This window comes from Daphnia pulicaria, chromosome 1, assembly GCF_021234035.1.
Source record: "Daphnia pulicaria isolate SC F1-1A chromosome 1, SC_F0-13Bv2, whole genome shotgun sequence".
Taxonomy (NCBI): Eukaryota; Metazoa; Arthropoda; class Branchiopoda; order Diplostraca; family Daphniidae; genus Daphnia; species Daphnia pulicaria.
In genome coordinates, this window is record NC_060913.1 from 15,004,144 (window position 1) to 15,028,217 (window position 24,074).

Below are 24,074 nucleotides of genomic sequence, written 5' to 3' on the forward strand. Positions count from 1 at the left end.
AAGAAAGTTATGTTGCCGGATTGCGTTGTGCTTTGAGTGGTAAACTTGTTGAAAAATGTTGAATGTAATTCGATTTTATTCAAATACATGCGAAAATAATATTTTTATTTTTAAAATCAAATTTATAAACGATATATCTTAAATAATACAAAAAATCTTCTATAAACAAATATCAGTTATAAATAAATCGGAACGTCACCTCTATGCTGAGATGCCATTTGCAGACAAGAAGTGTTCCAGTTTCCAATTCTTTCGAGCGAAGGAAAGGCAGGAGAAGAAAGGTTCGACCAGGTTCGACTACTTGTTACCACTGGATTTTCATGTGATAAGTGAGTGTTCTTAATTGTAAACAGGAAACTCATCTGGTAAGTTTTACTGCACATGCAATTATCTTAAATTTCTCTATTTTCAAGTTGTTGGTGGCATTAAAAATCTTTGTTGGACACAGTCGTTGAACTCAAGTTGGGAATATAATTCGTCATCTATTTTTTTAATAACTTTCGTTATTAAGAAGTTACAGTATTAGCCTTATTCAATTTTGAAACCCTTTTTACAATAGCCAATGAATGATTCAACATTCAATTGAACAGGTATACCTGTTGGGCAATGTAGAAAAAAACCAAACAGGTAGTGAATAAAAACTTATTAAACTCCTCCCCCTATACTTCTGGCAATATTTATATAACCAATTGTGTTCTAAGGATTTTTAAGAGAACAAGAGTAAAGCACTTTGTCAAATTTCATACAAAATTTCATATTGGTTTTCTAATGAAATTCCTTAAAAAATTTACATTTTTTCTCTTATGTTTCATTAGGAATGGAAGGAAGGCCTGTTCAGATTGTGGTGGCTAAAGAAGACCATACATTTGAATTGGATGAAGAAGCTCTGGCCAATATTGTGTGTCAAGAACATGTGAAAGACAAACACATTGCTGTTATATCTGTTGCAGGAGCATTTCGCAAAGGGAAATCTTTCCTTCTAGATTTTTTTCTTCGTTACTTGAAAGCGAATGTATTTCAATTATTACTTCTTGGTTATAAAATATATATTCATTCTGTGTACTTTGTTTAGGGTTCAGCTGATTGGCTTGGGCCTGAAGATCGACCTTTGACAGGTTTTTCTTGGAGAGGAGGTTGTGAAAGGGATACCACAGGAATTCTTGCATGGTCTGAAATTTTAATGGTGGATGCTCCTAATGGAGAGAAAGTGTGTTTTGAACTTATGATGTATAAAATCAAAATAATTGTGAGTTATTTTTTCCTGTTTAGATTGCTGTTCTTTTGCTGGATACTCAAGGAGCTTTTGACAGCCAAAGCACTGTTAGAGATTGTGCAACTATATTTGCACTCAGCACTATGACAAGCAGTGTTCAAGTTTACAACCTTTCTCAGAATATCCAGGAGGATGACTTGCAACATCTACAAGTGATTAGATTATTGCACAAAGATTTTTTTTTTTTTTTTTAAATATTCATTTAAATGGTTTTCTTACTGTCTTATAGCTTTTTACTGAATATGGGCGACTTGCGCTAGAAGATTCTGGGGATGTTCCGTTTCAAAAGTTGGAATTTCTTGTTCGCGATTGGAGCTTCCCATACGAAGCCTCTTATGGGCAAGAAGGCGGATCGTCAATTCTCGAACGTCGATTGCAGATCTCTGACAAGCAGCATCCTGAACTTCAAGCTCTTCGCAGACATATTCGTGCTTGTTTTACAGATATTTCCTGTTTTTTGATGCCTCATCCTGGGCTCAAAGTAGCTACCAATCCTAACTTTGATGGCCGTTTAACTGGTAACACACTCTTTTCCGATGCAGATTTCATCCGTTAATTATACCATATTTATTTGTTCCATAGATATTGAACCAGATTTTAAGGATCAGTTAAAAATATTAGTTCCGCTTCTTCTGTCACCAGAGAATTTAGTTGTAAAACAGATCGGCGGTAACCGTATTAGAGCCAAAGAGTTACTTCATTACTTTCAGGTAAATTAAAAATTTAATTGTGTATAGTATGTATGCGTCTGACTAAACCAAATTTATTATTACTTACCAAAATTATTCATTACTTTCAGTCTTACATGGCTATTTACAAGGGCGATGAATTACCGGAACCGAAATCAATGTTAGAGGTAGGATTTAATTTTTTTTTTCTGTTCTTAAAAAAACACCCTTCAAAATTTGTTATTCTGAAACTACTTGTCGTTTAGGCTACTGCTGAAGCTAACAATCTTTCAGGTATATTAAAAATTTAATGATGTATATGTTTGCGTCTGACTAAACCAAATTTTCTCTTTCAGCCGTCGCTGGTGCTAAAGAAGTTTATTCAACCATGATGGAATCTATTTGTGGCGGAGACAAACCATTCATGAGTTCAAATGCACTGGATGGTGAACACTTGCGCGTAAAAGATAAGGCAATGGAACACTTTGTGGGGCGCAGGAAAATGGGTGGAGCTGAATTCTCAGAAAAGTACAAAGAAAGATTAGAACAGGTATGCCTTTTTACATTGTCTTTAAACTGTAGTCTCCTAGAATGAGCGATTACTTTTGTTTCCAGGAAATTGAGGAACAATTCGGTCACTATCGGACACAAAACGAAAGCAAAAATATTTTCAAAGCATTTAAAACACCAGCTACTTTGTTTGTAGTTGCAATTTTTTTCTACTTTGTGTCTGGATTCTTAGGCTTACTCGGCCTATATCCTTTGGCCAACTTAGCCAATCTCATGATGGGCTTGACTCTGGTGACTCTCTGTACATGGGCTTACATCAGGTGAGGCGCACGTTTCTCTTTCTCATTGCAATATTTCGGTTTCGTTTTCCTCTAAACTTTTCTGGGTGCATAACAAAATTTCTAGCACGATCTTTTTTTTTCTCTTTTTGGTTCCTTTGTTTGTTTTTATTTGTTTGAATAGCTGCTTTCTTACTGCATCCGATTATTTTGGGTCGGACACCTCTTTTTTAAATTTTTTCCCCCACTATTAAAGCTTTTTAAGTTGTATTTATGCTTATTTGGTTTCGGGTCTTTGTTTTTACACTAATTTAGCTCTTGACATTTTCTATTCGTTATTCTGCTTTTAGCATTTTCATCTAAAAATAACAACTTTTGGGTAATATGTAATTCCCCTTTGATAGAGAAGAATACATCGACTTTTCTCTCAACATTGCCGATGTGTAAACCTTGTAAACTAACCTCCAGTAATCCACGTAGTTCCGAAAAGTTCACGAGTCGTGATTTCAAATTTATATTTTCATGGTTGCAGATATTCAGGAGGAATGCGAGATATTGGAACGGTGATCGACTTCGTGGCGGAAGCAATATGGGAAAAAGTAAGCATTGAGAATTTATTACTTCAAATTGTAACTTTGACTACTTGATCCATTCTGAGTATTTGCAGCTTGAAAGGAAAACTATAGTAGGTCTTTGGTTCTGCCTAAATTGTTTCCAATCTTGATTGATCAACATAATTAAACGTAATTTTTTTATCAATTTATAGGCTGTACGACCGGCGTATTTAAACATGGCTGGATCGGGATTGGAACAAGTAACGCAACAAATGACAAACATTACAATGGGCACGCAGGTTGCAGCAGGTGTTGGTAATCACACCAGAGCAAATATTTCTAAAGCCAAATCATCGTGAACATATCCGGCTAGAACCTACAGTGGGCACTTTGTTCGCTGGTCGCCGCTCAAGTGCCTTACTGAATTAGGAAATATTGCGCCCTTTATCAAGACAAAATTGAAAGGGATAGGATTTTATTGCCTGGTGTGTTAATAGAAAAATATTTCGTGGATGTATCTTTGTGAAACAGGCTCGCCATTCATTTAATTGGCATCCCCCTCTGGTTGGTCCCCGTGTGCCATTTTTTGCTAGTTATCCTTTTTTGTTTTCTTTGTATATGGGTTCACTCAAAATTATTGGTATCAAGAGTAATAAAAAGATATAAAAGATCTACTATGTAATGAAATGCTTAATTACACAACAACAAATTTGTTCCTAATTACATCTCAATTCCCGTGATTTCTATTGTAGCTTTCTTCTGATCTAGGGGTGACATTAGTTTGTAGCAAGAAAATTCCATGCTAAAAGTAGCTGTCCCAGAAGTCAAGATGCGGATTCGTTTTGAATACCCTCGCAATTCGGACAACGGGCTCTCGGCTATAACAACCTGTGCAAGCATACGAACTTGAAAAGCCATACTTATACCGTGATGAAAACAACGCATACCTTCAATTCGTGACGCTCAGTGACTTCGAGAATATCTGAACGGTGCTGGGCAAAGTCACCAAGAACAGCGTGTAGGAAGTGTTCTTCAATGATCACTTCCAATTTCATAAATGGTTCCATTAAACATGTACCTCCTTTTCGTAGTAACTATTGGGTAAGCGATTACGTTTAAACTTGTTGTGCATAGTGCATAAATGTTGCATGTAAAGAGATTTTATACCTGAGACACACATTGAGACGCGGCTGCAGCAACCATCAGCTCAGACGTTTTATGCCCTACTTCAAGTGAATGAAGACGTAGTTCAACACACGTGACCTTAGAATAAAATTAATAATTTAAAAAAATATATATATAATGACGGGATTGAAAACATTTTTACTGGAAATGATAACAGCGGCCCGGATGAAAGAGCGCTAGCAACACCGCGTTCGGTTGCTTTCATATGAATGGCCCACACGGTGGAAAGTTGATCGCGTGATTCTTTCGACGTTCCTTTTTCGAGAGGAATTTCACCCTGTGCATTAGGATTTGGCTTAATTGACATAGACATTTTAACAAACTGTTTTGTTCCACCTTTGGATGAGAAATTTTACACGTCAGTCATCACTGTCAATTTTAAGAAAGTTTAAATTTTTATTACCTAGCGTTTTGTCCAAAATAAATACATCTGTAATTTCGTTAAGAGCCGTTTCTTTGTAGGCTACTTGAAAAGCTCCGAGACTTGCTTCAACTCCATATTCTGACCGAATCCTTTCTAGAACAATTTCTAAATGGAGTTCCCCCATACCCGAAACGATAGTTTGACCTGTGTCTTCGTTAAATTTTACTTTCAGGCTAGGGTCTTCTCGTTGAAGCATTTCCAATGCATGTTCTAACTTCTTTTGATAAACCTGTGATACAAATGTTTTTTAGATTGACTTATTAGCCCAAAAAATAATATGTATTTACAAGAGATGCTGTTTCGATGGAACAGAAAAATACGGGATCTGGAATTTCAACTCCAGCCAGAATAGGTGCGACTTCCGCCTCTGACACTCCTTGTTTCTTAGCCAACCAACGGCGTGCTGTATTCATTGCTGTAACTCCAGACTATACAACGGTATTGATGATACATGATTAAATGTATCCATAACATTAAGTAGGATGAATTGATGTAACATACTGTTAAGGTATCACCAGTGACTGTGCCCTGAGAGAAATAAGAGCAAATGAAAAGTAGGTGCAGTACGCTATTATCTGAAGAAATTAGAAGGAAAACGGCAACGTACTTTAAGACCCGTAACGACAGCTATGTTGCCTTCTGACAATGATTGAACTTCATTCAATTCATCGGCACTGGCCACATATAGGCGACCCGTTTTTTCCGTCGTGTCGCGTGAAACGTTGTATATCTTTTGCCCCTGTTTAGTTGATACATTTTTTAAAAGAATTTCGTCTACCATTACCAATGTGAAGGTAATGAATTTACTGATTCAATTTGACCGCTATAAATTCGGACAAATGTTAACGGTCCACGTTGAGCATCATTCTGAATTTTGAATGCCAAAGAGCAAAGATCTTTGTTCGCAGCGTATGATTGAACAAATTCATAGCTACGATCTCTTGGACTTGGGAGATAATGTGTGACGGCATTCAATAGCGGCTGAACGCCGATGTTGCGATAAGAACTACCACACAACACTGGAACTCCTGTCTATAAAATTTAAATTAAAATATCACTGCATTATCTTGAGTGAAACTGAATTGCAGACTTACTCTTGCAAGTGTAATTCTCCGTAAAGCTTGATTCATTTCAACTGGGTTAATTTTTTGCAGACTCTCTCTTTCAATTATCAAATTTGCCAAATTATCGTCAAGATCAGCCATCTTATCAATGAGTTCAGCACGTTGTTCTGAAGCTTCAACCCAAATATCACGATCGCCTTCGTAGTCCAATTTCCTTGAATAACAAAAGTCCAACGTGAAGATTATACAGTGTCATATTACTGTGAATAAAAATGTTAAACAACTTTGTTGAATAAGATGTTCCAAGTGAATTATGATTTGAACTCCACTCCTTCTTGGAAAGATCAACTAGATCAATAACTCCTCTGAAACTCTTTCCTGAACCTATAGGGATATGTACTTGAAGAGGCTTGCATTTTAGTTTGTTCTCAATGTGCTTGATGCAAGCATTAAAGCAAGCACCAACTTTATCCATTTTGTTTAAATAAATTATTCTTGGTACTTCATATCGATCAGCTTGTCTCCACACAGTCATGGTTTGTGCCTCAACACCTAGATTATGAAAATATATCAAACAAAGCTTTTGACTCTTTCTTTGTTGAACTTCACAAATTACCAGCAGAAGCATCTAAAATAGCCACAGCTCCATCTAGAGCCCTAAGAGCCTTTTCAACTTCAATTGTAAAGTCGACATGTCCAGGGGTGTCAATGAGATTTATATGATGGCCATTCCATGGAAACGTAATTGCAGCAGACACAATTGTGATCCCTACCAAAGATAGGCTTAATAAGTATCAATGGCCAATAGAATTTGAATGAGAAACATGAAACCTCTTTCTCTTTCTTGGTCCATATAATCCATCACCGTATCTCCTTTATGAACTTCACCGGGAGATCTTATAACACCTGCATAGAAAAGCATTCGCTCGGTCGTGGTAGTTTTGCCCGCGTCAATATGGGCCATAATACCGATATTACGGGTTAGTTCTATTGATCCTGAAAGACATTTATCTTTAGGTGTTATAAGGTCATCATTTTTGGAGCTCACTGAACGTCGATAACCAATATTAGAAGAACTAAATCCAACCCTTCGACATATTTGAAACAAATGTGTTTTCGGGAATGGTTGGTAAATAATGTAGCACATGATGAAAAATCAAAAATATTGTGGCTGTGCTGCTGGAGGGTCCTCTTTGACGTTGCCAAAGAAAAACTGTAATTAAATAATTTTTTTTTAATTATGTAGTTTTGGGGTTCTTTTAAACAACGAATTTTTATTTGTAATTTTTTTGGCAAATAAATTTATTGGTAGGGTTACATAATCGTTTTTCTTGTTGACAAACTGGCACTCACTGACAGGTCCTTCTTATGTATAGTATGTCGATGTAAACTGGGTGGAAAAGTGAAGTTCTTTTTCGTGCCCAATATGCCAAACAAGAAAAAAGAAAAAGGATCCGAGGTAAGTCGAAAACTGTTCAGGAAGATATATTCAGTGGTTGGGAATCTCGAATAAAAAACTTCTAGCCGAAATTCAGGAATGGAATGCTGAAATGGGAGGGTTTATTGGCGTCACGTCAGTGGCCAGCTTTGCTGAAATGTCACCTGTAACATGTTCGGTTAACTATCATTACCCGATTTCAGTGTTCTTGTTTACAAAAGCAGTCCATGTTTTGAATTTTAGTGAAATTATCCTTGGTAGTGGAGAAATTATTCAGCCCTCGTAACCAAGGTCAACTTTTTCAACCTAACCCATTTGCCCCTCTTATTTATATTTACAGGACACAGGCAAGCCCAAAGTTGGAAATGGGAAATCATCCAAAGAAGGTTCATCAACAGAAAATGGAGAAGAGGTAAGATGGTTGTCTTTTGTAGAAAGCTTATTAAGAATAGCTTAAGAATTCAGACCACATTATGTTGAGTAAAATTTTCACATTTGAACAGTCTGGGAGTCAAATTACTTGCAAAAGAGATATTCTAACAAACCAGAATGCATGGTTTGGTTACATCTAAACCAAAGTGAAACTGAAACTCTTTTAATTAATTCAGAAACTATTTTTCGTATAATTTATTTTTATAAATGTGTGTTTACATTTGTCCTATGAAATATAACTTCATCAATTTGCATACATTAAAATTAATCACCGGTTAATTATGCTGTTTAGAGCGGGAGAACTAGCCCCGGAAGTTCGCCCTCTTCTGGACCCAAATTGGCGACTGGACCACCACCGCCAGCACAAATCAATAAAATAAAGTTCACGGGTACAACTGTGGTAAAAAACCGACGGCAGAGCTCTTCGCGCTTCAACATTACCAAAAATCGCGAGATACAAAAATTGCCATTGCTCAAAGGTATTTTAATTTAATTCAAATTTACAAGAAGGATTTTTGCTAGGTTATTTTCGTATACTTCAGATGCGGCGCCAGCAGAAAGAGAGGAATTATTTGTGCAAAAGATTCAGCAGTGCTGTGTTCTGTTTGACTTTGTAGCCGATCCACTTAGCGACCTCAAATGGAAGGAGGTCAAACGTGGGGCTTTATTAGAGATGGTTGAATACGTCACTTCACAGAGGGGTGTTATTACTGAAGCAATCTACCCTGAAGCTGTGAATATGGTACTTTATGGTTATGCATTACTTTTGGAAACACATTATTTAATGTTCTGTTCTCAGTTTGCCACCAATCTCTTTCGTGCCCTGCCGCCTTCGAGCAATCCCAACGGAGCCGAGTTCGACCCAGAGGAGGATGAACCGACCCTGGAAGCTGCATGGCCTCACCTCCAACTTGTCTACGAGTTTTTCCTGAGGTAACGTTCACTACCTACTCTGAAGTTTGATAGATGTCGTAAAGTTTATTTTTTTGGCTTGGTGAAAAAGGTTTTTGGAATCTCCCGACTTTCAGCCGAATATAGCCAAGAGATGCATTGACCAGAAGTTTGTACTTCAGGTGACACATTTAGACAAAGACTTCATGGTTTTATCGCGAAATTAACAAAATTACAAATTTGTATAAATTCAGTTATTGGATCTATTTGATTCCGAAGATCCCCGTGAACGGGACTTTCTTAAAACTACATTGCATCGGATATACGGCAAATTTCTCGGTCTCCGAGCCTATATTCGAAAACAAATTAACAACATATTCTATAAGTATTGTTTTGCGATATCTGCGTTTCATTTTCACAACCATTTATCCTGTTTCTTTACTCAGATTCATTTATGAAACGGAGCATCACAATGGGGTGGCAGAGCTGTTGGAAATCCTAGGTAGCATTATTAATGGCTTCGCGCTTCCTTTAAAGGAGGAGCACAAGGTCTTCCTTCTTAAAGTGCTTATGCCGCTGCACAAGGTCAAGTCGCTGTCCGTTTATCACCCTCAACTGGCGTATTGTGTCGTCCAGTTTTTGGAAAAAGATCCATCACTGACGGAACCGGTTGTCCTCAGTCTTTTGAAGTTTTGGCCTAAAGTTCATTCTCCCAAAGAGGTAAGATCCGTTTCTGCAAGTGTCTTTTGTTTTCTTTGAGCTTACTTACGTGTAATCCCCAGGTGATGTTCTTAAATGAACTGGAAGAAATCCTTGATGTTATGGAGCCAGCTGAGTTTTCGAAGGTTATGGTACAACTCTTTAGGCAGCTGTCACGTTGCGTTTCCAGCCCGCATTTCCAAGTGGCTGAGCGTGCTCTATATTATTGGAACAATGAGTACATTATGAGCTTGATCAGTGACAACGCTTCAGTTATCTTGCCCATCATGTTCCCGGCTCTTTATAAAAATTCAAAGTCGCACTGGAACAAGTGAGTAGAATTTATTTTCCTCTTGTTTATGGAAGTTAAGTTCATGTTCTCCTACGTATTTCTATCAGAACAATTCATGGACTGATCTACAACGCCCTGAAGCTCTTTATGGAGATGAACCAAAAACTGTTTGACGATTGTACGCAACAATACAGATCTGAGCGGTTGAAAGAGAAGGAAAAATTCAAAGAACGGGAGGAGTTTTGGAGCCAAATAGAAGCTGAGGCTATTAAAAATCCTAAGCACCACTTAGTGGCTAATCTCATGCCCAAAACCATTTCTGGTGGAGCTTTGGCACAGTCTGTGAGCGCCGCGCTGTCGGCTGCAGGACAAGTAGCTTCAGGAGAGGACCAGGATGAAGACACAAACAACGTCTCTTATGAAAAGATCGAAGCCGAAGCTCGTGAGGTACTGTAGTGACAGTAATATGCTGTATTGTGTAAATGTAATGGTGTTAAACGGCAGTGAATTAAAACATGTTTTTAATGTAACTTAAATGCTCAATGGAACTTGTTTTAAATGCAGGCTAAACGAGTGAAGAATCGCGAGAAACCGTTACTTCGACGTAAATCGGAACTACCCCACGACACTTATACGATCAAAGCGTTGACAGATCATAAGAGAGCTGATGAATTCCTCCCGACGCCTCCCGACGTCAACACCAGTTGAACAAGGTGATGTGTACTTGGCGTGCAACATTTGTCAGGATGAGGAGAAGAAGATCGCGAAGAATTTTCATTCAAACTGTAGAGGCAGCATCAACCATTTAAAACATACATAAAAGTAGAGGAACATTTTTTTTAGAGAAACCTGCCAAGATATCCCCATTTCCCAACTATAGATCTAGAAGATCACTATCCCCCTTACCACTTGCGCCTAACTACGCTGTCTATTGTCAAACGCTAACCCCTTCAACCTTGATTAGATGTTTTAGTGTCGATTGCCTAACACACACACTCCAGAAAACCCAAATCGGATTGTGGCCATCCCCGTGAGATGTCGAATTCTGTTGCACACACAGCACAGAGAGCCAGTGGGAAGGAGAGATAGCAACAAAAACAAAAAAAACTAAAAAAATCAAACAAACAAACAAACAAAAAAAATATTGAATCTGTGTAAATGTCCCAAGTAGATTGTAGTGGTTCATGTACCTTAGGTCCCCTCCTGCGAAACAGCAACAAAAACACAAAAATAATAGCTTCTATCATCCCTGCTACGCCTTCCCTCCTCACTATGGTTTCAAATCTTTGATTGGCATTCACGGTTATCCACTGTACACGTAGCCGCTTTTCCAACATTCCATTTCAATTCCAACATAACGGCCGAGCTTTATTATTATTGTTTTGTTTGTTTTTTTCTACTCCTGTCACTCGGAAAGGGCCTGTTGTACCTTCTTTTTCTTTATTTTTTTATTTTTTTGTAAATCCGAAAGTTTCCTTTATTAATGTTTTCCCCTCCAGTTAAGACTGGCATAACCTTCATGGGAACTTCAGTTATTGGATTGGTTGTCCCTATAAGCTGTATAAGTGTTTGCGCGTGTTGTAGCAAGAAACGTTCACATCGCCCGTGAAGGCCGTTGATATATACAGCGGGTAGGGATTTAAAGTGAAAAACAGTAAAGGCTTAACAGATAGCGGACGTAATCCAGCAGCTGGTTGACCAAGACACAGCAACAACAACAACAAAAATTACATACAATGCCTGGTGCTCAGTGCTTCATAAGCAACTTATTTCCCTTTCCCCAAATTATTTGTTTGTATGTTGATGCAATCTTATTTAGCCAGGCTTCAATCTGTTAGTGCACATTGTCGAAATCTCGCTGAAATATTTTCGAGAGTGCAGTTTTTTTTTTCTTTTTTCCAAATTCTATTCAACATTGTTTTTTGTTTTTTTCGATTCTCATACAGCGCCACTGGCGATTAATCCCGGAAGATCTTGAACGAAACTTGTGAGACAGATTTGCAAGGTTGGCTGTAAACGGTTTTTGCTTCACATTTCTCCCTATTCCCTTCGTTGAAGAAGTAAAAGGGAAAAAAAAATGCAATGTCAGGAGTCAGGACACTTTTAGTGTAGACCGTGTGGTGGTGTTCTGCCCTTGTGTTACGTGTCATCCCTCTTATACAATATACCCTGGCTATCTATTACAGCTCTGCGTAGTGTTCAATGCGAAATTTACGAGATGTGGTTTTCATCTGCGACAAATGAGATGTAGAAATTGACTTAAAAAGTTCTTTGACTAGGAAGACTACAGCACTTTTCCACATTTGTTGATTTGAAATTATGTTGTCCAGAAGGAAACGACACATTTTCTTTTACAGGAATTAAATGAAAGCATTCTACTGAGCAAACCTATATATTGGTGTGTGTTGTCTATTCAGTTTATTATCACAACTCAAGAAATAAAAACAAAATGTTCAGATTAATCAGCTTATTTCCATTTCATCCTAAGTCTAACTGGGACAGGAAGTGTATAACAGATAACGGGGAAGGGAGGGGAGGGTAGATATGGGTTAGTAGATGGTAGATAACGATTTTTGAACCAACCGGCAACATTTGCTTGGCTGGTTACTACTACGGGCACAGGAGCGTAGGAGGCGGAGCTTGCCAGCTTGGTCATGGAAAATAGTCTGCTGACGAAACACAACATCTGAGAATATGACAGGTGCAAATGTACATTGTGCAATGGCTGACGACCTAGACACAGACGATGGCTCTTGGTAATAATTATTCTTTTGCAACGTTATTATTCAATTAATAAAATAACTCTACCTGTGTATTATAAAGGATCTTGGCTCTTGAAGGAGCATTACAAGAGCAGTGCAGTCTACACGATTTGCGTCTGATTTGTCGTAGCAAAAGCATCCCCGATTCCATGCGTGGACAAGTTTGGTATCGGTTGTTGGGGTCTTCCACCGGCTCTCCTGATGGACTTGAACGATTCAACGAAATATTTGACCTAGCTAACCAATCTAAACTAAGAGAAGACTGCAAACTCTTTGTGGAGAAGTTGGACAACGAAGAAGAAGACAAAGTTTCCATCCTTTCTGATCTCGAGTCTCTTGTTACTCATTATTGCAAGACTCGTCACATCAATTACGACCCAAACAATGGCTGGATGCACATTCTCACACCTTTAGTCTCTTTAAAACTACCCAAAAATGAACTCTACAGCTATTTTAATGCAATCTTAGATTCTTATATTCCTAGGTAAACATTTAAATATAGCATTATTAATGTTTTCAAATTCACAACAGAATCATTTTTTATTACAGGCAGTGCCATTTTAATGGAGTAGCTATGCATCTGTTTCGATTACTTTTGCTTTATCACGAACCAGAACTATGTTCTTTTCTTGATTCACATAAAATTGCACCAAATTTGTATACACAGAAATGGGTAATTAATCCACTATTGTTTATTTAGAATTGCATTGACTAATGATTGGCAACTTGTTTAACTTTCTAGTTTCTATCCTTATTTGCAGCTTCAAGTAACCTTCAAGCTGTTCTCGCTCTGTGGGACTACTACTTTATCCGTGGCGATCCATTTTTAATATTTTTCCTTTCGTTGGTTCTCGTTATCAATGCCAAGTAATTATCCTTTTTCGAATTTGTAAAATGAAGATCTTCATATGTAATGATCAAACAGGGATGAAATAATGGCTCACAAAGGGGAGAAGGAAAGAATATTGGAAACTATAGCCGAACTCCCGCAACAGATGGAAGCTGGTGATATTCACGACTTTTGCTCACTAGCTGTTTTGTATTCTGCACAGACTCCTTTTTCGTACAAGAGGGTAAGGTTACATTTTTGTGATGTTAAAATTCGATCATAAATTCATTTAAAATTGTTATTCACTATAAACGTAGGACTACCATCAAGCCCTTTTTGGCGAAGATGCGTCGGATGAAAGAATGGATCTTTTGGTCTTGTCCCAAGCGCTTTGCCTGCCGGTATCTGTGCAGGAGTTGCTAGTCAGTTGTCATTTATTGAATCCTCCTACAAAATCTGATGCCGAAAGCAGAGCATTACGTTTCTTCCTTGTCGATTGTCGGCCTGCAGAGCAATATAACGCTGGCCATCTCCCTACAGCTTTCCATCTCGACTCTAATCTTGTAAGATTCTAAATCAGACAGAATTTTCTTCAGCATTTATTTTCATTCTCATGTATCATTTTAAACAGATGCTTACTGAACCTCAAGCATTTAGTGTGGCTGTCCAAGCGTTACTATCCTCCCAGAAACAGTCCATCGCTGCACAATCGGCTGCCGGGGGAGAGCACCTGGTGTTTTTCGGATCGGGCAGAGAAGCAGAAGACCAATATGTCCACATGGTTGTAGCGTTTTTCCTTCAAAGACACGTTCAGTTTGTTGGCCTAGTCCAAGGCGGCTTTTCTGCTGTTCACCAAGCTCTGGTTGCAGCTCAGATTGAAAATGGGGTTGTCGCCACATCGGTTTTTATTGAACCGGTCGGACTTGTCGATCACAATCCATCACTGTGCCTTGTATGTACTGTCAACAAATCTGAAGAATCACTGACAGCTGCTGGCAAAAGCAATGCTCAGGGAACACCTCAGCAGCACGCAACGGGATCTTCCTCTTCGTCATCTAACAAGACCGATTTCTTTGGGCGGATGCGCTCAAAGTCCGCAGTAGTTAAAGACAAACTTCTCGATTACATTGTTAATCCTATTTCAGCTGGAGATAATGAACCAACACCAAAGTCCAAGAGTAAAGGTGCGGAATTTAATTTGTGTGCTTCCAAGTTTACTAGTTTAAGCAATTCTTTCATTTTAGAAAATCCTAGCACCGGAGGAAAAAGCAAAGGAGCAGGCAAGCTCTACCGCAACATAGCGCCTGTATTTTCAATTGACGATGATCAAGATGGAGGTATAGAAACAATGTTAAATAATAATAAAGCGAGTGATTCATGATTGTGTTATTTTAGATGATCCAACTTTTGAAGGAAGTTCTGAGCGAGAGGCAGACGCACCGAATCAGGAACTGGTAGCCATATCTTCGTGGCTTAAGAGACCAGACGTAATCAACTCATTCCGTTGTCACGAAGTTAAGGAGAGTGGGCATGCGTTTCCGAGGTTAGTTCTTTAAAACTGTTTATGCGAATTTGATGTGTAATCCGTTTGTTTTGCTGAAGTTATTTGCTGATTACGCCAAGTCACTTGTATGCCCTAAGAGAAATTGAAGATCGTCCAGGTTTCGCGCGCATCAGCGTAAATCGTTCATTATCTTCAATCATGAAAATCACTAGCAAAAAGCGGCATCCGGAATTTATCACTTTCAAGTATGGGAACATAAAAGGCGAAGAAACTATTATTGTCGATTTAGACAGGTTGGTTGAGTTTTAAAGATTCAATGCAACAAACACCAAAGTATATGCCATTTATGGATTCTAGATTCGTCGTCCCGCAAGCTGGAGATGCTGTCAAGTTGGTCAAGCTGCAACTATTCAACAACAGTTCTGCTGCCAACGCAAATAGCTGATGGAAGCAATGGAATACTTATATGAATATCAAGAATCATTAACACAAGACTTTTTCCCTTTAAACAAACTTATGAATTCCAGTTTTTCAATCTGAAAATCTTTTCCAGTCAGTTATTAGGTTTGGGTTGAAAGAAAATATTCCATCTCTTATCGTCGTATTGAAGCATATCACTTACCTGATTGCTTGAATCTTACTAAATGCCTCTTCCATCCATAGGTGTAACCAGTAGTAAAAAGTTAAACGATACCCGAACTCATTTAGGTAGCACCGTAAGCCCAATTTTTAATTATTATTTCAAAAATATGTTCTAATAATTTGGTGGTCATCCTAGATAACTTGTTTCGTTTCCGTTCTGAATTTGTATCGTTAACTTCTCTATTCAAACTTCTATAAGATTCAACCAGAGGAAATATATTCGTAAGCTAAAAAAAAAAATTGCACCGAAATATATGTACTAGGATGTCTTTTAAACCCGTTGTTATACACGACATTTTGAGCTAACCCGGGCGCAGCATATTTAGAAGTAAACAAGAAGGTTTTGCCTGACATCTTTCAGCTGTTATTAAAGGGAGATTTTCGCTGTTCATCTGGAAGGAAACCGCTAAAGTGAGTGCACGCTAGATTCCTTCACTCAATGCCTAAATGCTTCATCTTTTTTTAATAAACTCCGGCTTTAGTATTTTTCAGATTCGTGATGGATTGCAATGCAAGAGAAGTGATGCTCAATGCCGTCGTCGTCACTGGTGCTGGCTGGCCAAATCATCATTCAGAACCAAGGTAACATTTGGCCATCTTTCATGTTCATGAGTGTCGAACGAGATCCTTGGGAAGTTTAAATGAAACGTTGGCTTGTGCACTGGGACTCTTGTAACTTAAAGAAACATGTTTATGTTATTATTTGATAACAATCTTGGACCTCCAGTTGTTTTGGGGTGTGATATTTCATCGGCTAGGGCCAGAATCATCCTTGTTGTATATACATTTTGAGAAGGCGATAAGAAGCGCGACATACTTAATCGCAGACAAAATGTAAATCTTAATTGGGGCTCCGGCCCCTAAATGGATATTTAAATCGGAAATGAATTCAAATAGATTTTTTTTCTAAAAAGGAAAATTGTGTACTAAATGGTCTCAAGGGCGTTATAAGATCAACAAATAACATTTTGATTTTAATTATTGCATCGATAGCGACAAAAGTCTTTTCAAAATAATCAACTCGTGCCACATGTCAGGTTTTGAACAAATTACAGTACAAACAGAAAATACTTAATCTTTGGAAATTAACATTTTAGGATGAGAATTTCAAAACAACTGTTCATCAAGTAGGAAGCCGCTAAAGTGTGTAGTCATGTCAATGTCTTCATAATTTCCTCCTCCCGATGCAGACTGAAGTACTAAATGAATTTTGTCTTTTCTTCTCAGGTTCAAGATTGATTGAAGGGAAAGCGAGAAAAAGCCCTGGTGATCGCTGCCGTAGATGCTGGCCACATCCTCGACGTCATTCAGCACCAAAGTAACCGACACATGCTGGGGCTTTTCACGTTTGATGGCTCCAAAGGAGAATCGGAACACGTACGTTCCGGACTTGGGAACAGTAAAAACACCTTTTTTCGCGTCCATCCCACCTCCTTGATTGGATCGAGTTATCTCAAAAGGTAGGATAGATTGCACATTTCCTCTTCCTTCCAAGTAGAACGGTGATTTCCTTAGGACGTAAAAATAGACCAAAGATGACGCTACGTCCGCCTTTCCTATCCAGGTTTCTCGAGGGGCACCTTGATTTGAAACATTTCAAAGTTAGTTTTTTTTTTTCCCCACCTCTTGTTACAAATTAGAATTTCACCTGATGTCATGTTGCAGTAGACCATATCGATGTTATCGTCTCCCTTGACGGGGTAAATTCCGCTCAGGGCGTGACCCATAGTCTTCAAATCGTGACAGTTTGCCGGCATCCGCGTCAATGATTTTCCCGCAGGGCGATCTGATCTTCTTCTAAGTTCTGCTATTTCCTCGTTTTGTCTTTGATGGCCGTTGAAAAGTTCTCTCAAATCTCTCGCTAGTTTCTCGTCTATCGACTCCTTTAGAACAATGTCAATGCATTGGTGAATCACGAAAATACTATAGGGAAAAGTCTATTGGCGCTTACGTACTAATTTGCGGATTTGCAAGCTGTTTGTCCGGTCCTGTCTACCTAGAAACAAATTCAATCGAACCACGGAGTTCCTGATTCGCATTGCTTGTCTCTGAATTCGCTCGTCCGCTTTATTCAATCGCTCAGTTATTAAGTTCTAAAGTGCACGTAATCTTGTTACTTTTGCAGTCAATACTTTTAATTGATTGTTAATTATACTTACAAATTGTTCGGTAGAAACGAATGAGGAAAGAGCCTTTTCCTCACCTGGCACTTGAGTCATGTCGCAAAACACAGTTTCAGATATTTCGGATCGCAGGATCGAATACAAACCGGAAGTTGTGTAGCCAGTTCGCCACACATCTTGGCACGAAGTTGGCAGTCGTTTAACACTTGAGATCATTTGAAGACCGTGACATTCCAGCCGTCCGAGGATGTACCGGCCGGAAGAGGGTGGAGCCAAAATGCGTCCAAAATTCAGCCGCGTGATGGGAAGAGAGGATTTGTCCATAATTAAACCTAGATTACCATTCGATTAGGTAATTTCCTTTCGTGAAATGATGTTACCAACTTGCCTGTGTCGGTAGTCTCTATGGGTGAAAGAGCGTTACAGTTGCACTGCAATTTGCGATCGAGACAGGAATTATCCAGCGCGCATTGGCATTTCGATTGAGTCGAGTTCCCACCGGTGAAGTCGTTATGTCGGACCCCGTGTCGATCAGTCCACCAACTCTGAGATTCTCCGTTGAATTCCATTGGAGCAATTTTGCAGTCGTACTGTTTAAAATCCCGGTATAAAACTCAGTTACACACGTACCAATGTTTTAAGGCAAATTACGATACCTGGACAGACTGCGTACAATCAGATGATAATTCCAAGAGGGCGATCATTTGTCTCATAGTGGCATTGTATTGGATCGGTCGGCTGTAACATCCTGCATCCCAGCATTGGCCAACATCTGTGGCTTCTTCGCTGTCGTGCGGGATTAAAGTAGATCCTATTTTCCAAGTAAAAAAACAAAAATGTAACGATGACAAAAGAACATTGGCAATCCTCTTTTGACAACCTGTCGTCATGTTACATGAGACATAAATGGGTGCATCGCCTGTTCCGTGGCCGTCGGGATCGATCCAGTACATGCCCGATTCGACTGTTTCGTTGGAGCGTCTCAGCTCTTCACAGGATCTCGGCGCTACTGCTGTGGAATTGGAAACTTTAGGAGGTTTCATCTGCTCCCTTTTTTCCGCTTGAAGGGCCTCGAGTCTTTCTTCCAATCTGGCAACAATTTTCTTGAGGCCTTGAATTTCCATCTCGTGTTTTCCTATCTCGTCTCGCTGCTGTGTCTGTGCTGCTGCCTCGACGACGACTTGATGATAACTCTCTTTCAAAAGTCTCTGGAAAAGAGCAGACACAAAAGAGAGAAACGATTAGTAGCTAGTGGGAATCCAAAAGGTTTTTTCGCAGTCTTTTACCACATCCTCGCGTAGTTTCAGCAGTTGAGAGTGGACGTCTTCAGTTGTAACTTCATCTCGAGTGGCCAACGCTGGAAAGTCCGCCCTAACCGCTCCACATATCAAGAAGAGACAGAAAAAACGAATCGCCATCTTTAATGATGGGAGTCGAATGAAGCTAAAGCCTCAAGGGAGTTTTGAATGAATCCTTAGCCTATACGGCGACCGACTTATGCAACTTTTCAAGAACGTTTTTAATATTTTTTTTTTTTTTTCGGTGCGTTTCGGAGATGGGGTTTCACCGCCAAGGGTCAAAGTTTTATTTTTTAAATGATGTTGATCAACATTCAGAGAATGCGACAAAGAACTCGATAGGGCCCACTACTATGTAGCCACTATTTAGGCCTGACATAGATAGTTAATCAAATAGGAAAAAATATTAAAAATAAACTCACAATAAGCGCTTCCGTTAACACTTGAAAATTCTCCATTTACGTAAAACTGCGTTAGCCAACGCAAATTGCTATCTATTTCGGCATTAGATTTACATCCAGTTGGTATTTCTTCCGAGTTGTTTTCACGTACCAAAGTGTGTTAACATTGCGATTTTCTTGGACTAAAGTTAAAAACTGAATCGGAATTTTCCAGTTCAAAAACATGTCACGCGCTAAATGTCTATCTGAGCAATCGGTCATTGTAGCCATCTGGATTTTCCAAAGTAATTTATCTGTAGCTGTTGTGGAAAAGTTGGGTATACATTTGCTTTGGCCTTGTTAATGATAATAAGCGGATATTGACTGTAATCTCGGCACTCCAATTTTTTCGATGTGTAATATAGTGTGATGTATGGGCTTTCCAGCTTTGCATAATAAGTATGCGGTGGAAACTTTTGGTGTCTCGTCTGATTGATAAGGAAAATCATCTAGATTGGGCGATGAGACGACTATATAAATCTCAAGCGGTGGAATACCGAATAGTACTAGGTAAGTAGGTAGTCATTTCTTCAACCAAAAAATGAAGTTCCTGCAAGCGCTCTCGTTGTCTCTTTGCACCATCTTTTGCGTAGTCCAAGGTATGCCTAATTGGAAATAACTAATTTCAAATAATTCGACAAAGTATTTTCATTGTTTTGTTTTTTTTAATTTTCATTTTGCGTTACAGGCAAGAGCATTGGAGACGCAGATGTCATGGCCAGCAAAGCTGATCCCATTGAATTTACCCATTTCAATTTGTGGACTCGCAATAATCCTGTCACGTTGCAAGAACTGTTCATCGGAGACGCCGCTTCTCTAGCCGCATCGAATTTTGATATTTCTAAGCCCACCAAAGTTTTTGCTCACGGTTGGCGAATGAATGGATACGACAACAATGCGGTATTCAGCCTTCGTGATGGTATGACAAATTATTTTTATGATTCAAACAATAACTTAATTCTCATCGTATCTTTTGTCTTAGAATTCCTTGCCAAAGAAAATTGTAATTTTATCGCGGTTGATTGGGAAGAATTGGCGAATAATTTAAATTATTATTCGTCGGCTGCCAATACCCAACCGGTTGGCATCTTAACCGGCGATTTCATCAACTTTTTGATTGCACAAGGAACGAATGTGAATCAATTTCATGTCATTGGTTTCAGCTTGGGAGCTCACGTTGCGGGAAAAGCTGGTGCCCTCGTCAACGGACTTATCCCAAGAATTACAGGTAATAGCGTTGAATACCAGGTGGAATGATTATCAACTGAAATGTAAGCTCATTTTTCATATAAGGTCTTGACCCGGCCTATCCTGGATTCTCAGTAGAAAATACGGACGAACGTCTTGACGTGACGGACGCTCAATTCGTCGACATTATGCACACAAACAGCGCATCATTGTTGGATGGCGGACTGAGTTTTCCCGTTTCTATTGGTCACGTAGACTTTTGGCCTAACGGAGGCATTGTCCAACCGGTATAATTTTCTGTAATTTATAATAATCTAATATGTAGCAACTTTAATTTGGTATTTCTTTGAACAGGGTTGCATCCTTACAGGATCTGATATTCTGGCCATAGCAAGTAAATAGTTTGGGAAAAATTTACCTCTGCTTGATCACTTAAATTTATACTCATTATTCCCGTTGCAGCGGGATGCAGTCATAGCCGGGCATACGAGTATTTTGCCGAGTCTATTAATGGTGGACGTTTTACTTCCATCCGCTGTACGTCCTATGAAGAATTCGACGCTGGTTTGTGCAATGGAAATCAACAAGATTTGATGGGTCTGCCCGTTTCTCTATCGTAAGTCACGTTTTTATTTCAACTTTTGCACATTTCTTGGCGGCTTTAGAGATTTATTTTGAATGGCATTCGTATTTTATTCATCATTTAGAGCGACGGGTGATTATTACCTCAACACGTTTGACGCTCCTCCTTTCTCCATGGGATGATTTATCGGTTGCACATGTAAATCTTTGTATCCTATGCCTTTTACTCAAAGACCCTAATACCCATAATCATGGCAGCTTTACGACTTTGACTTAATCTGTTGTTTTTTAACTGCTCTGTTGCGGCCTGTCAATACATAACTGTTACTAAATCAAGTGTGTTCAACCAGTTTTGTACTCTTTTATGTGCATAATGGATGGGTTCACTTCATGATAGATAACATTATATATAAGAATTTTTTTTCCGGGTATAGTGTAGACCTGGTGTAGACGCACCCAAGTATTGTGGGTCATATAATTTAAAATTGTGCTTTTGTCGATTTCGATGAGACGGTCACCGATAAGATTACATCAACCTTAAGGATTTGGAAAATCCCAAACTTTTATTTACTTTTAGATGACAGGTTTTAAGTTTTAATCGTCAGTTGTTTTCATCTTGACTGGCAGGTTAGCCGGTCCGTTGCTACGTCTGCATTTTACTCCAGTTAAGCGGCCAATAATAATAAACATGTCTATCTGATAACAAAATCGATATCCCTCCACCCCATGATCGATCCCGCTATGTTTGAATCCACGTGACGTCTGTGTCGTCTTGTTTTGATAGAACGTTCTATAAGATAACCAACTTACGGTAAACTATAAAATCTGAACTTCCCTGTGAGACCCTCGTTCTGTCTACGGTTGCATCTTCACTTGAAACTTAGCAGAGAGAAAAAATAGCAATGAAATTCTTCGCCGTGTTATTGTTGGCTGTTTCCGCTGTCTCAGGTTTGACCAAATGACTACGTTTACAAATAATTTGTCAAATTAATCGTTGCTCAATTTTATTTTTTATTTTTTTAAATTTTATTTTCAGCAAAGAGTCTGTCGGAGAAAAGTGTTGGCAGTTCCAGAGATTTCATTTCGGACAACACCCATTTTAATTTGTGGACGCGATCGAACCAATTGTCTTATCAGGAACTCATTAACGGAAATGCCTTGAATTTGGCCGCTTCCAACTTTGACGTTACCAAGCCGACTAAAATCTTCGCCCACGGATGGCTGATGAATGGTTACAACGATGGGACAGTTATTGCAATGAAAAACGGTACAACCGGTTATTGTAATATTCTTGGCCACATTTTTGACCGACTTCTTTTGGTCGCATTTCTGTGATGTTTAGCTTTCCTGAACCATGAAGACTGTAATTTCATAGCTGTTGATTGGGAAACGATGGCTAATAACGCCAACTATTACGCATCTGCGGCCGATACCCTTCCAGTCGGCATTCTCACTGGCCAGTTTATCGACTTTTTGATCTCCCAAGGCGTTACTTACAGCAAGTTGCACGTCATCGGCTTCAGCTTGGGAGCTCACGTCGCTGGCAATGCAGGAGCTGCTGTCGCAGGAACTCTTCCTCGTATCACTGGTAATTCAAAAATTCTCCTTTTGCATAATCATCACGAGGTCACTGAGTCGCATAATATTTTTCTGTTTACAGGATTGGATCCCGCTTATCCCGGATTTTCCGTTTCGAATACCGGTGAAAGGCTAGACACGTCGGATGCTCGTTTTGTCGACATCGTTCACACCAACAGCGCATCACTTCCCGAAGGTGGTCTGAGCTTCCCAGTAGCTATCGGACACGTTGATTTCTGGCCAAATGGTGGAATCTCCCAACCGGTATGGTTCTATAGTCAATAACAGTTTGATTAAAGGCTAATAACTATATTTGGATTTCATCATGTATTAGGGCTGCTTCGCAACCGGTACCGATATCATCGATCTTGCTAGTAAGTGTAGCTATTTCTTTTGTGGCGCGAATTGAGAGAGAATCAGAGACTTACAAATTGTATTTGCTGATTTGATTGAATGCAGCCGGCTGCAGCCATGGACGAGCCCCAGACTATTTCACCGAGTCGATCACTAGCAGAACGGCCTTCACAGCCACCGAATGCAGTAGTTACGCTACTTGGAAACTTGGAGGATGCAGCGGCAATCCCCAGACCTCAATGGGTCTTACCGTATCCACAACGTGAGTCACATCTGATTTGCTTACAGTTTCTCATCACTCGCACAAGTTTTTAAAAAATGGCTTCATTCCTTATTCACGCAGCGCCACTGGTGATTATTTTCTGGATACCAACTCCGAGGCTCCCTTCGCACTTGGTTAATCACAATATCCGTGACGATGAAACACTAAAGCAACACCCTTTAAACTTTCTTAAAACACTGATTGCTTTTGCAATTTTGTGTAAATTCTCTGTCAATAAAAATATTCAAACAGCAATGACCGCTATTCGCATTTGTATACTATGTCATTCACCTCTGCACCTAACCAGTTAGTTCGTGGGAAAGGTTTTTCGCTAATTAGATATTGTTTGGACATGAAGGTCATTTCAGGGAAAGATTTTCACATATTCGACCTGTGATAGAATAAAACCCAAGCCTGTTAAGTATCGGAAATCGACCTGAGATGACGTTGTATTGTGCTATCGGTGTTGTTGTTTGTTTTTCTGCTATTTGTCCTATTCTAGTTGAAGGTATTTCTTGTTCAAACATTAGTTACTTTCTATGTTGACACTTGACAAATGCGAGCGTTTTCCATGATAACAATTTAAAAGTCGTGTAAACAGACAAGCTGACTTGTGTAACTAGACTTTCTTATCAAACTAAATTAACAGGGACAACCAGACAACAACAACAAGAATACATACAGTTTTCAACGTACAAAACCGATGCGGAAGTAACTCAGCATTTTCTATTGTGGACACGGTAAGTGAAATTTTACAATTTTACTTGTGGTAATTAAAGAGAATTTTTACTTATTCTAGACGTA

At 39.1% G+C, this 24,074-nt stretch overlaps 7 protein-coding genes and 1 long non-coding RNA gene across 9 annotated transcripts; 5 read left to right on the forward strand and 3 right to left on the reverse strand.

Moving 5' to 3' along the window:
* The first annotated feature begins 225 nt into the window (after nt 1-225).
* LOC124327402 (atlastin-like) lies at nt 226-3,953 on the forward strand. Its single transcript, XM_046786365.1, has 12 exons — nt 226-365; nt 816-1,012; nt 1,073-1,207; nt 1,270-1,425; nt 1,503-1,791; nt 1,856-1,983; nt 2,073-2,129; nt 2,208-2,235; nt 2,298-2,491; nt 2,557-2,771; nt 3,262-3,328; nt 3,496-3,953. Exons 2-12 carry the CDS (start codon nt 818-820, stop codon nt 3,640-3,642), a joined length of 1,611 nt encoding a protein of 536 aa, XP_046642321.1. The 5' UTR covers nt 226-365; nt 816-817; the 3' UTR covers nt 3,643-3,953.
* On the reverse strand, nt 3,772-7,123 carry LOC124327379 (ribosome-releasing factor 2, mitochondrial-like). Its single transcript, XM_046786363.1, has 13 exons — nt 6,788-7,123; nt 6,573-6,725; nt 6,241-6,508; nt 5,987-6,170; nt 5,700-5,924; nt 5,500-5,631; nt 5,394-5,420; nt 5,180-5,320; nt 4,872-5,121; nt 4,611-4,804; nt 4,451-4,546; nt 4,231-4,377; nt 3,772-4,171 (listed from the first exon to the last, which is right to left on the reverse strand). Exons 1-13 carry the CDS (start codon nt 7,101-7,103, stop codon nt 4,004-4,006), a joined length of 2,301 nt encoding a protein of 766 aa, XP_046642319.1. The 5' UTR covers nt 7,104-7,123; the 3' UTR covers nt 3,772-4,003.
* Nucleotides 7,124-7,307: 184 nt separating this feature from the next.
* LOC124339542 (serine/threonine-protein phosphatase 2A 56 kDa regulatory subunit gamma isoform-like) lies at nt 7,308-11,891 on the forward strand. Its single transcript, XM_046792886.1, has 11 exons — nt 7,308-7,415; nt 7,735-7,806; nt 8,119-8,305; nt 8,369-8,568; nt 8,626-8,759; nt 8,830-8,899; nt 8,972-9,102; nt 9,164-9,437; nt 9,500-9,747; nt 9,816-10,155; nt 10,273-11,891. Exons 1-11 carry the CDS (start codon nt 7,383-7,385, stop codon nt 10,414-10,416), a joined length of 1,833 nt encoding a protein of 610 aa, XP_046648842.1. The 5' UTR covers nt 7,308-7,382; the 3' UTR covers nt 10,417-11,891.
* A 363-nt stretch (nt 11,892-12,254) lies between these two features.
* On the forward strand, nt 12,255-15,751 carry LOC124339526 (TBC1 domain family member 23-like). The gene is made up of 11 exons (XM_046792885.1): nt 12,255-12,464; nt 12,532-12,954; nt 13,020-13,143; nt 13,213-13,337; nt 13,396-13,543; nt 13,617-13,862; nt 13,931-14,483; nt 14,544-14,636; nt 14,695-14,842; nt 14,902-15,096; nt 15,161-15,751. Exons 1-11 carry the CDS (start codon nt 12,403-12,405, stop codon nt 15,246-15,248), a joined length of 2,205 nt encoding a protein of 734 aa, XP_046648841.1. The 5' UTR covers nt 12,255-12,402; the 3' UTR covers nt 15,249-15,751.
* Nucleotides 15,752-16,352: 601 nt separating this feature from the next.
* On the reverse strand, nt 16,353-18,534 carry LOC124339558. 2 transcript variants are annotated; one of them, XM_046792888.1, is made up of 7 exons: nt 18,449-18,534; nt 18,225-18,379; nt 17,957-18,158; nt 17,605-17,900; nt 17,401-17,538; nt 17,094-17,328; nt 16,353-17,025 (listed from the first exon to the last, which is right to left on the reverse strand). In XM_046792888.1, exons 1-7 carry the CDS (start codon nt 18,519-18,521, stop codon nt 16,553-16,555), a joined length of 1,572 nt encoding a protein of 523 aa, XP_046648844.1. In that variant the 5' UTR covers nt 18,522-18,534; the 3' UTR covers nt 16,353-16,552. The 2 variants fall into 2 exon arrangements, with proteins under 2 accessions (XP_046648844.1, XP_046648843.1); XM_046792887.1 differs by having other exon boundaries at nt 18,225-18,512.
* A 164-nt stretch (nt 18,535-18,698) lies between these two features.
* LOC124339617 lies at nt 18,699-18,993 on the reverse strand. Its single transcript, XR_006918020.1, has 2 exons — nt 18,855-18,993; nt 18,699-18,776 (listed from the first exon to the last, which is right to left on the reverse strand). It is a non-coding gene; the product is annotated as an uncharacterized LOC124339617 (long non-coding RNA).
* Nucleotides 18,994-19,701: 708 nt separating this feature from the next.
* LOC124339584 (lipase member H-like) lies at nt 19,702-21,412 on the forward strand. Its single transcript, XM_046792889.1, has 7 exons — nt 19,702-19,905; nt 19,995-20,225; nt 20,289-20,534; nt 20,600-20,781; nt 20,849-20,888; nt 20,957-21,110; nt 21,202-21,412. Exons 1-7 carry the CDS (start codon nt 19,848-19,850, stop codon nt 21,257-21,259), a joined length of 969 nt encoding a protein of 322 aa, XP_046648845.1. The 5' UTR covers nt 19,702-19,847; the 3' UTR covers nt 21,260-21,412.
* A 440-nt stretch (nt 21,413-21,852) lies between these two features.
* On the forward strand, nt 21,853-23,525 carry LOC124339601 (pancreatic triacylglycerol lipase-like). The gene is made up of 7 exons (XM_046792890.1): nt 21,853-22,024; nt 22,113-22,343; nt 22,419-22,664; nt 22,737-22,918; nt 22,989-23,028; nt 23,114-23,270; nt 23,352-23,525. Exons 1-7 carry the CDS (start codon nt 21,979-21,981, stop codon nt 23,407-23,409), a joined length of 960 nt encoding a protein of 319 aa, XP_046648846.1. The 5' UTR covers nt 21,853-21,978; the 3' UTR covers nt 23,410-23,525.
* The last annotated feature ends 549 nt before the right edge of the window (nt 23,526-24,074 follow it).

What these genes read in the sequence shown, in the direction of transcription:
- LOC124327402 (XM_046786365.1), top strand. Translation starts at nt 818, where the DNA reads ATGGAAGGAAGGCCTGTTCAGATTGTGGTGGCTAAAGAAGACCATACA. An exon ending in CTTTGATGGCCGTTTAACTG is followed by an intron (nt 1,792 to 1,855) that starts GTAACACACTCT and finishes TTTGTTCCATAG; the next exon opens with ATATTGAACCAGATTTTAAG. An exon ending in TGTACATGGGCTTACATCAG is followed by an intron (nt 2,772 to 3,261) that starts GTGAGGCGCACG and finishes TCATGGTTGCAG; the next exon opens with ATATTCAGGAGGAATGCGAG.
- LOC124327379 (XM_046786363.1), bottom strand. Translation starts at nt 7,103, where the DNA reads ATGTGCTACATTATTTACCAACCATTCCCGAAAACACATTTGTTTCAA. An exon ending in CTGTCGTTACGGGTCTTAAA is followed by an intron (nt 5,421 to 5,499) that starts GTACGTTGCCGT and finishes TATTTCTCTCAG; the next exon opens with GGCACAGTCACTGGTGATAC. An exon ending in TATTTTGGACAAAACGCTAG is followed by an intron (nt 4,805 to 4,871) that starts GTAATAAAAATT and finishes TCTCATCCAAAG; the next exon opens with GTGGAACAAAACAGTTTGTT.
- LOC124339542 (XM_046792886.1), top strand. Translation starts at nt 7,383, where the DNA reads ATGCCAAACAAGAAAAAAGAAAAAGGATCCGAG. An exon ending in AAAATTGCCATTGCTCAAAG is followed by an intron (nt 8,306 to 8,368) that starts GTATTTTAATTT and finishes CGTATACTTCAG; the next exon opens with ATGCGGCGCCAGCAGAAAGA. An exon ending in ACCAGAAGTTTGTACTTCAG is followed by an intron (nt 8,900 to 8,971) that starts GTGACACATTTA and finishes GTATAAATTCAG; the next exon opens with TTATTGGATCTATTTGATTC.
- LOC124339526 (XM_046792885.1), top strand. Translation starts at nt 12,403, where the DNA reads ATGACAGGTGCAAATGTACATTGTGCAATGGCTGACGACCTAGACACA. An exon ending in CTCCTTTTTCGTACAAGAGG is followed by an intron (nt 13,544 to 13,616) that starts GTAAGGTTACAT and finishes CTATAAACGTAG; the next exon opens with GACTACCATCAAGCCCTTTT. An exon ending in TCCATCTCGACTCTAATCTT is followed by an intron (nt 13,863 to 13,930) that starts GTAAGATTCTAA and finishes CATTTTAAACAG; the next exon opens with ATGCTTACTGAACCTCAAGC.
- LOC124339558 (XM_046792887.1), bottom strand. Translation starts at nt 18,458, where the DNA reads ATGACGACAGGTTGTCAAAAGAGGATTGCCAATGTTCTTTTGTCATCG. An exon ending in TCGTTTCTACCGAACAATTT is followed by an intron (nt 17,539 to 17,604) that starts GTAAGTATAATT and finishes CGTGCACTTTAG; the next exon opens with AACTTAATAACTGAGCGATT. An exon ending in CTACTGCAACATGACATCAG is followed by an intron (nt 17,026 to 17,093) that starts GTGAAATTCTAA and finishes TTTCAAATCAAG; the next exon opens with GTGCCCCTCGAGAAACCTGG.
- LOC124339584 (XM_046792889.1), top strand. Translation starts at nt 19,848, where the DNA reads ATGAAGTTCCTGCAAGCGCTCTCGTTGTCTCTTTGCACCATCTTTTGC. An exon ending in ACGGAGGCATTGTCCAACCG is followed by an intron (nt 20,782 to 20,848) that starts GTATAATTTTCT and finishes TTCTTTGAACAG; the next exon opens with GGTTGCATCCTTACAGGATC. An exon ending in GGTCTGCCCGTTTCTCTATC is followed by an intron (nt 21,111 to 21,201) that starts GTAAGTCACGTT and finishes TTCATCATTTAG; the next exon opens with AGCGACGGGTGATTATTACC.
- LOC124339601 (XM_046792890.1), top strand. Translation starts at nt 21,979, where the DNA reads ATGAAATTCTTCGCCGTGTTATTGTTGGCTGTTTCCGCTGTCTCAG. An exon ending in AACTCTTCCTCGTATCACTG is followed by an intron (nt 22,665 to 22,736) that starts GTAATTCAAAAA and finishes TTCTGTTTACAG; the next exon opens with GATTGGATCCCGCTTATCCC. An exon ending in ATGGTGGAATCTCCCAACCG is followed by an intron (nt 22,919 to 22,988) that starts GTATGGTTCTAT and finishes ATCATGTATTAG; the next exon opens with GGCTGCTTCGCAACCGGTAC.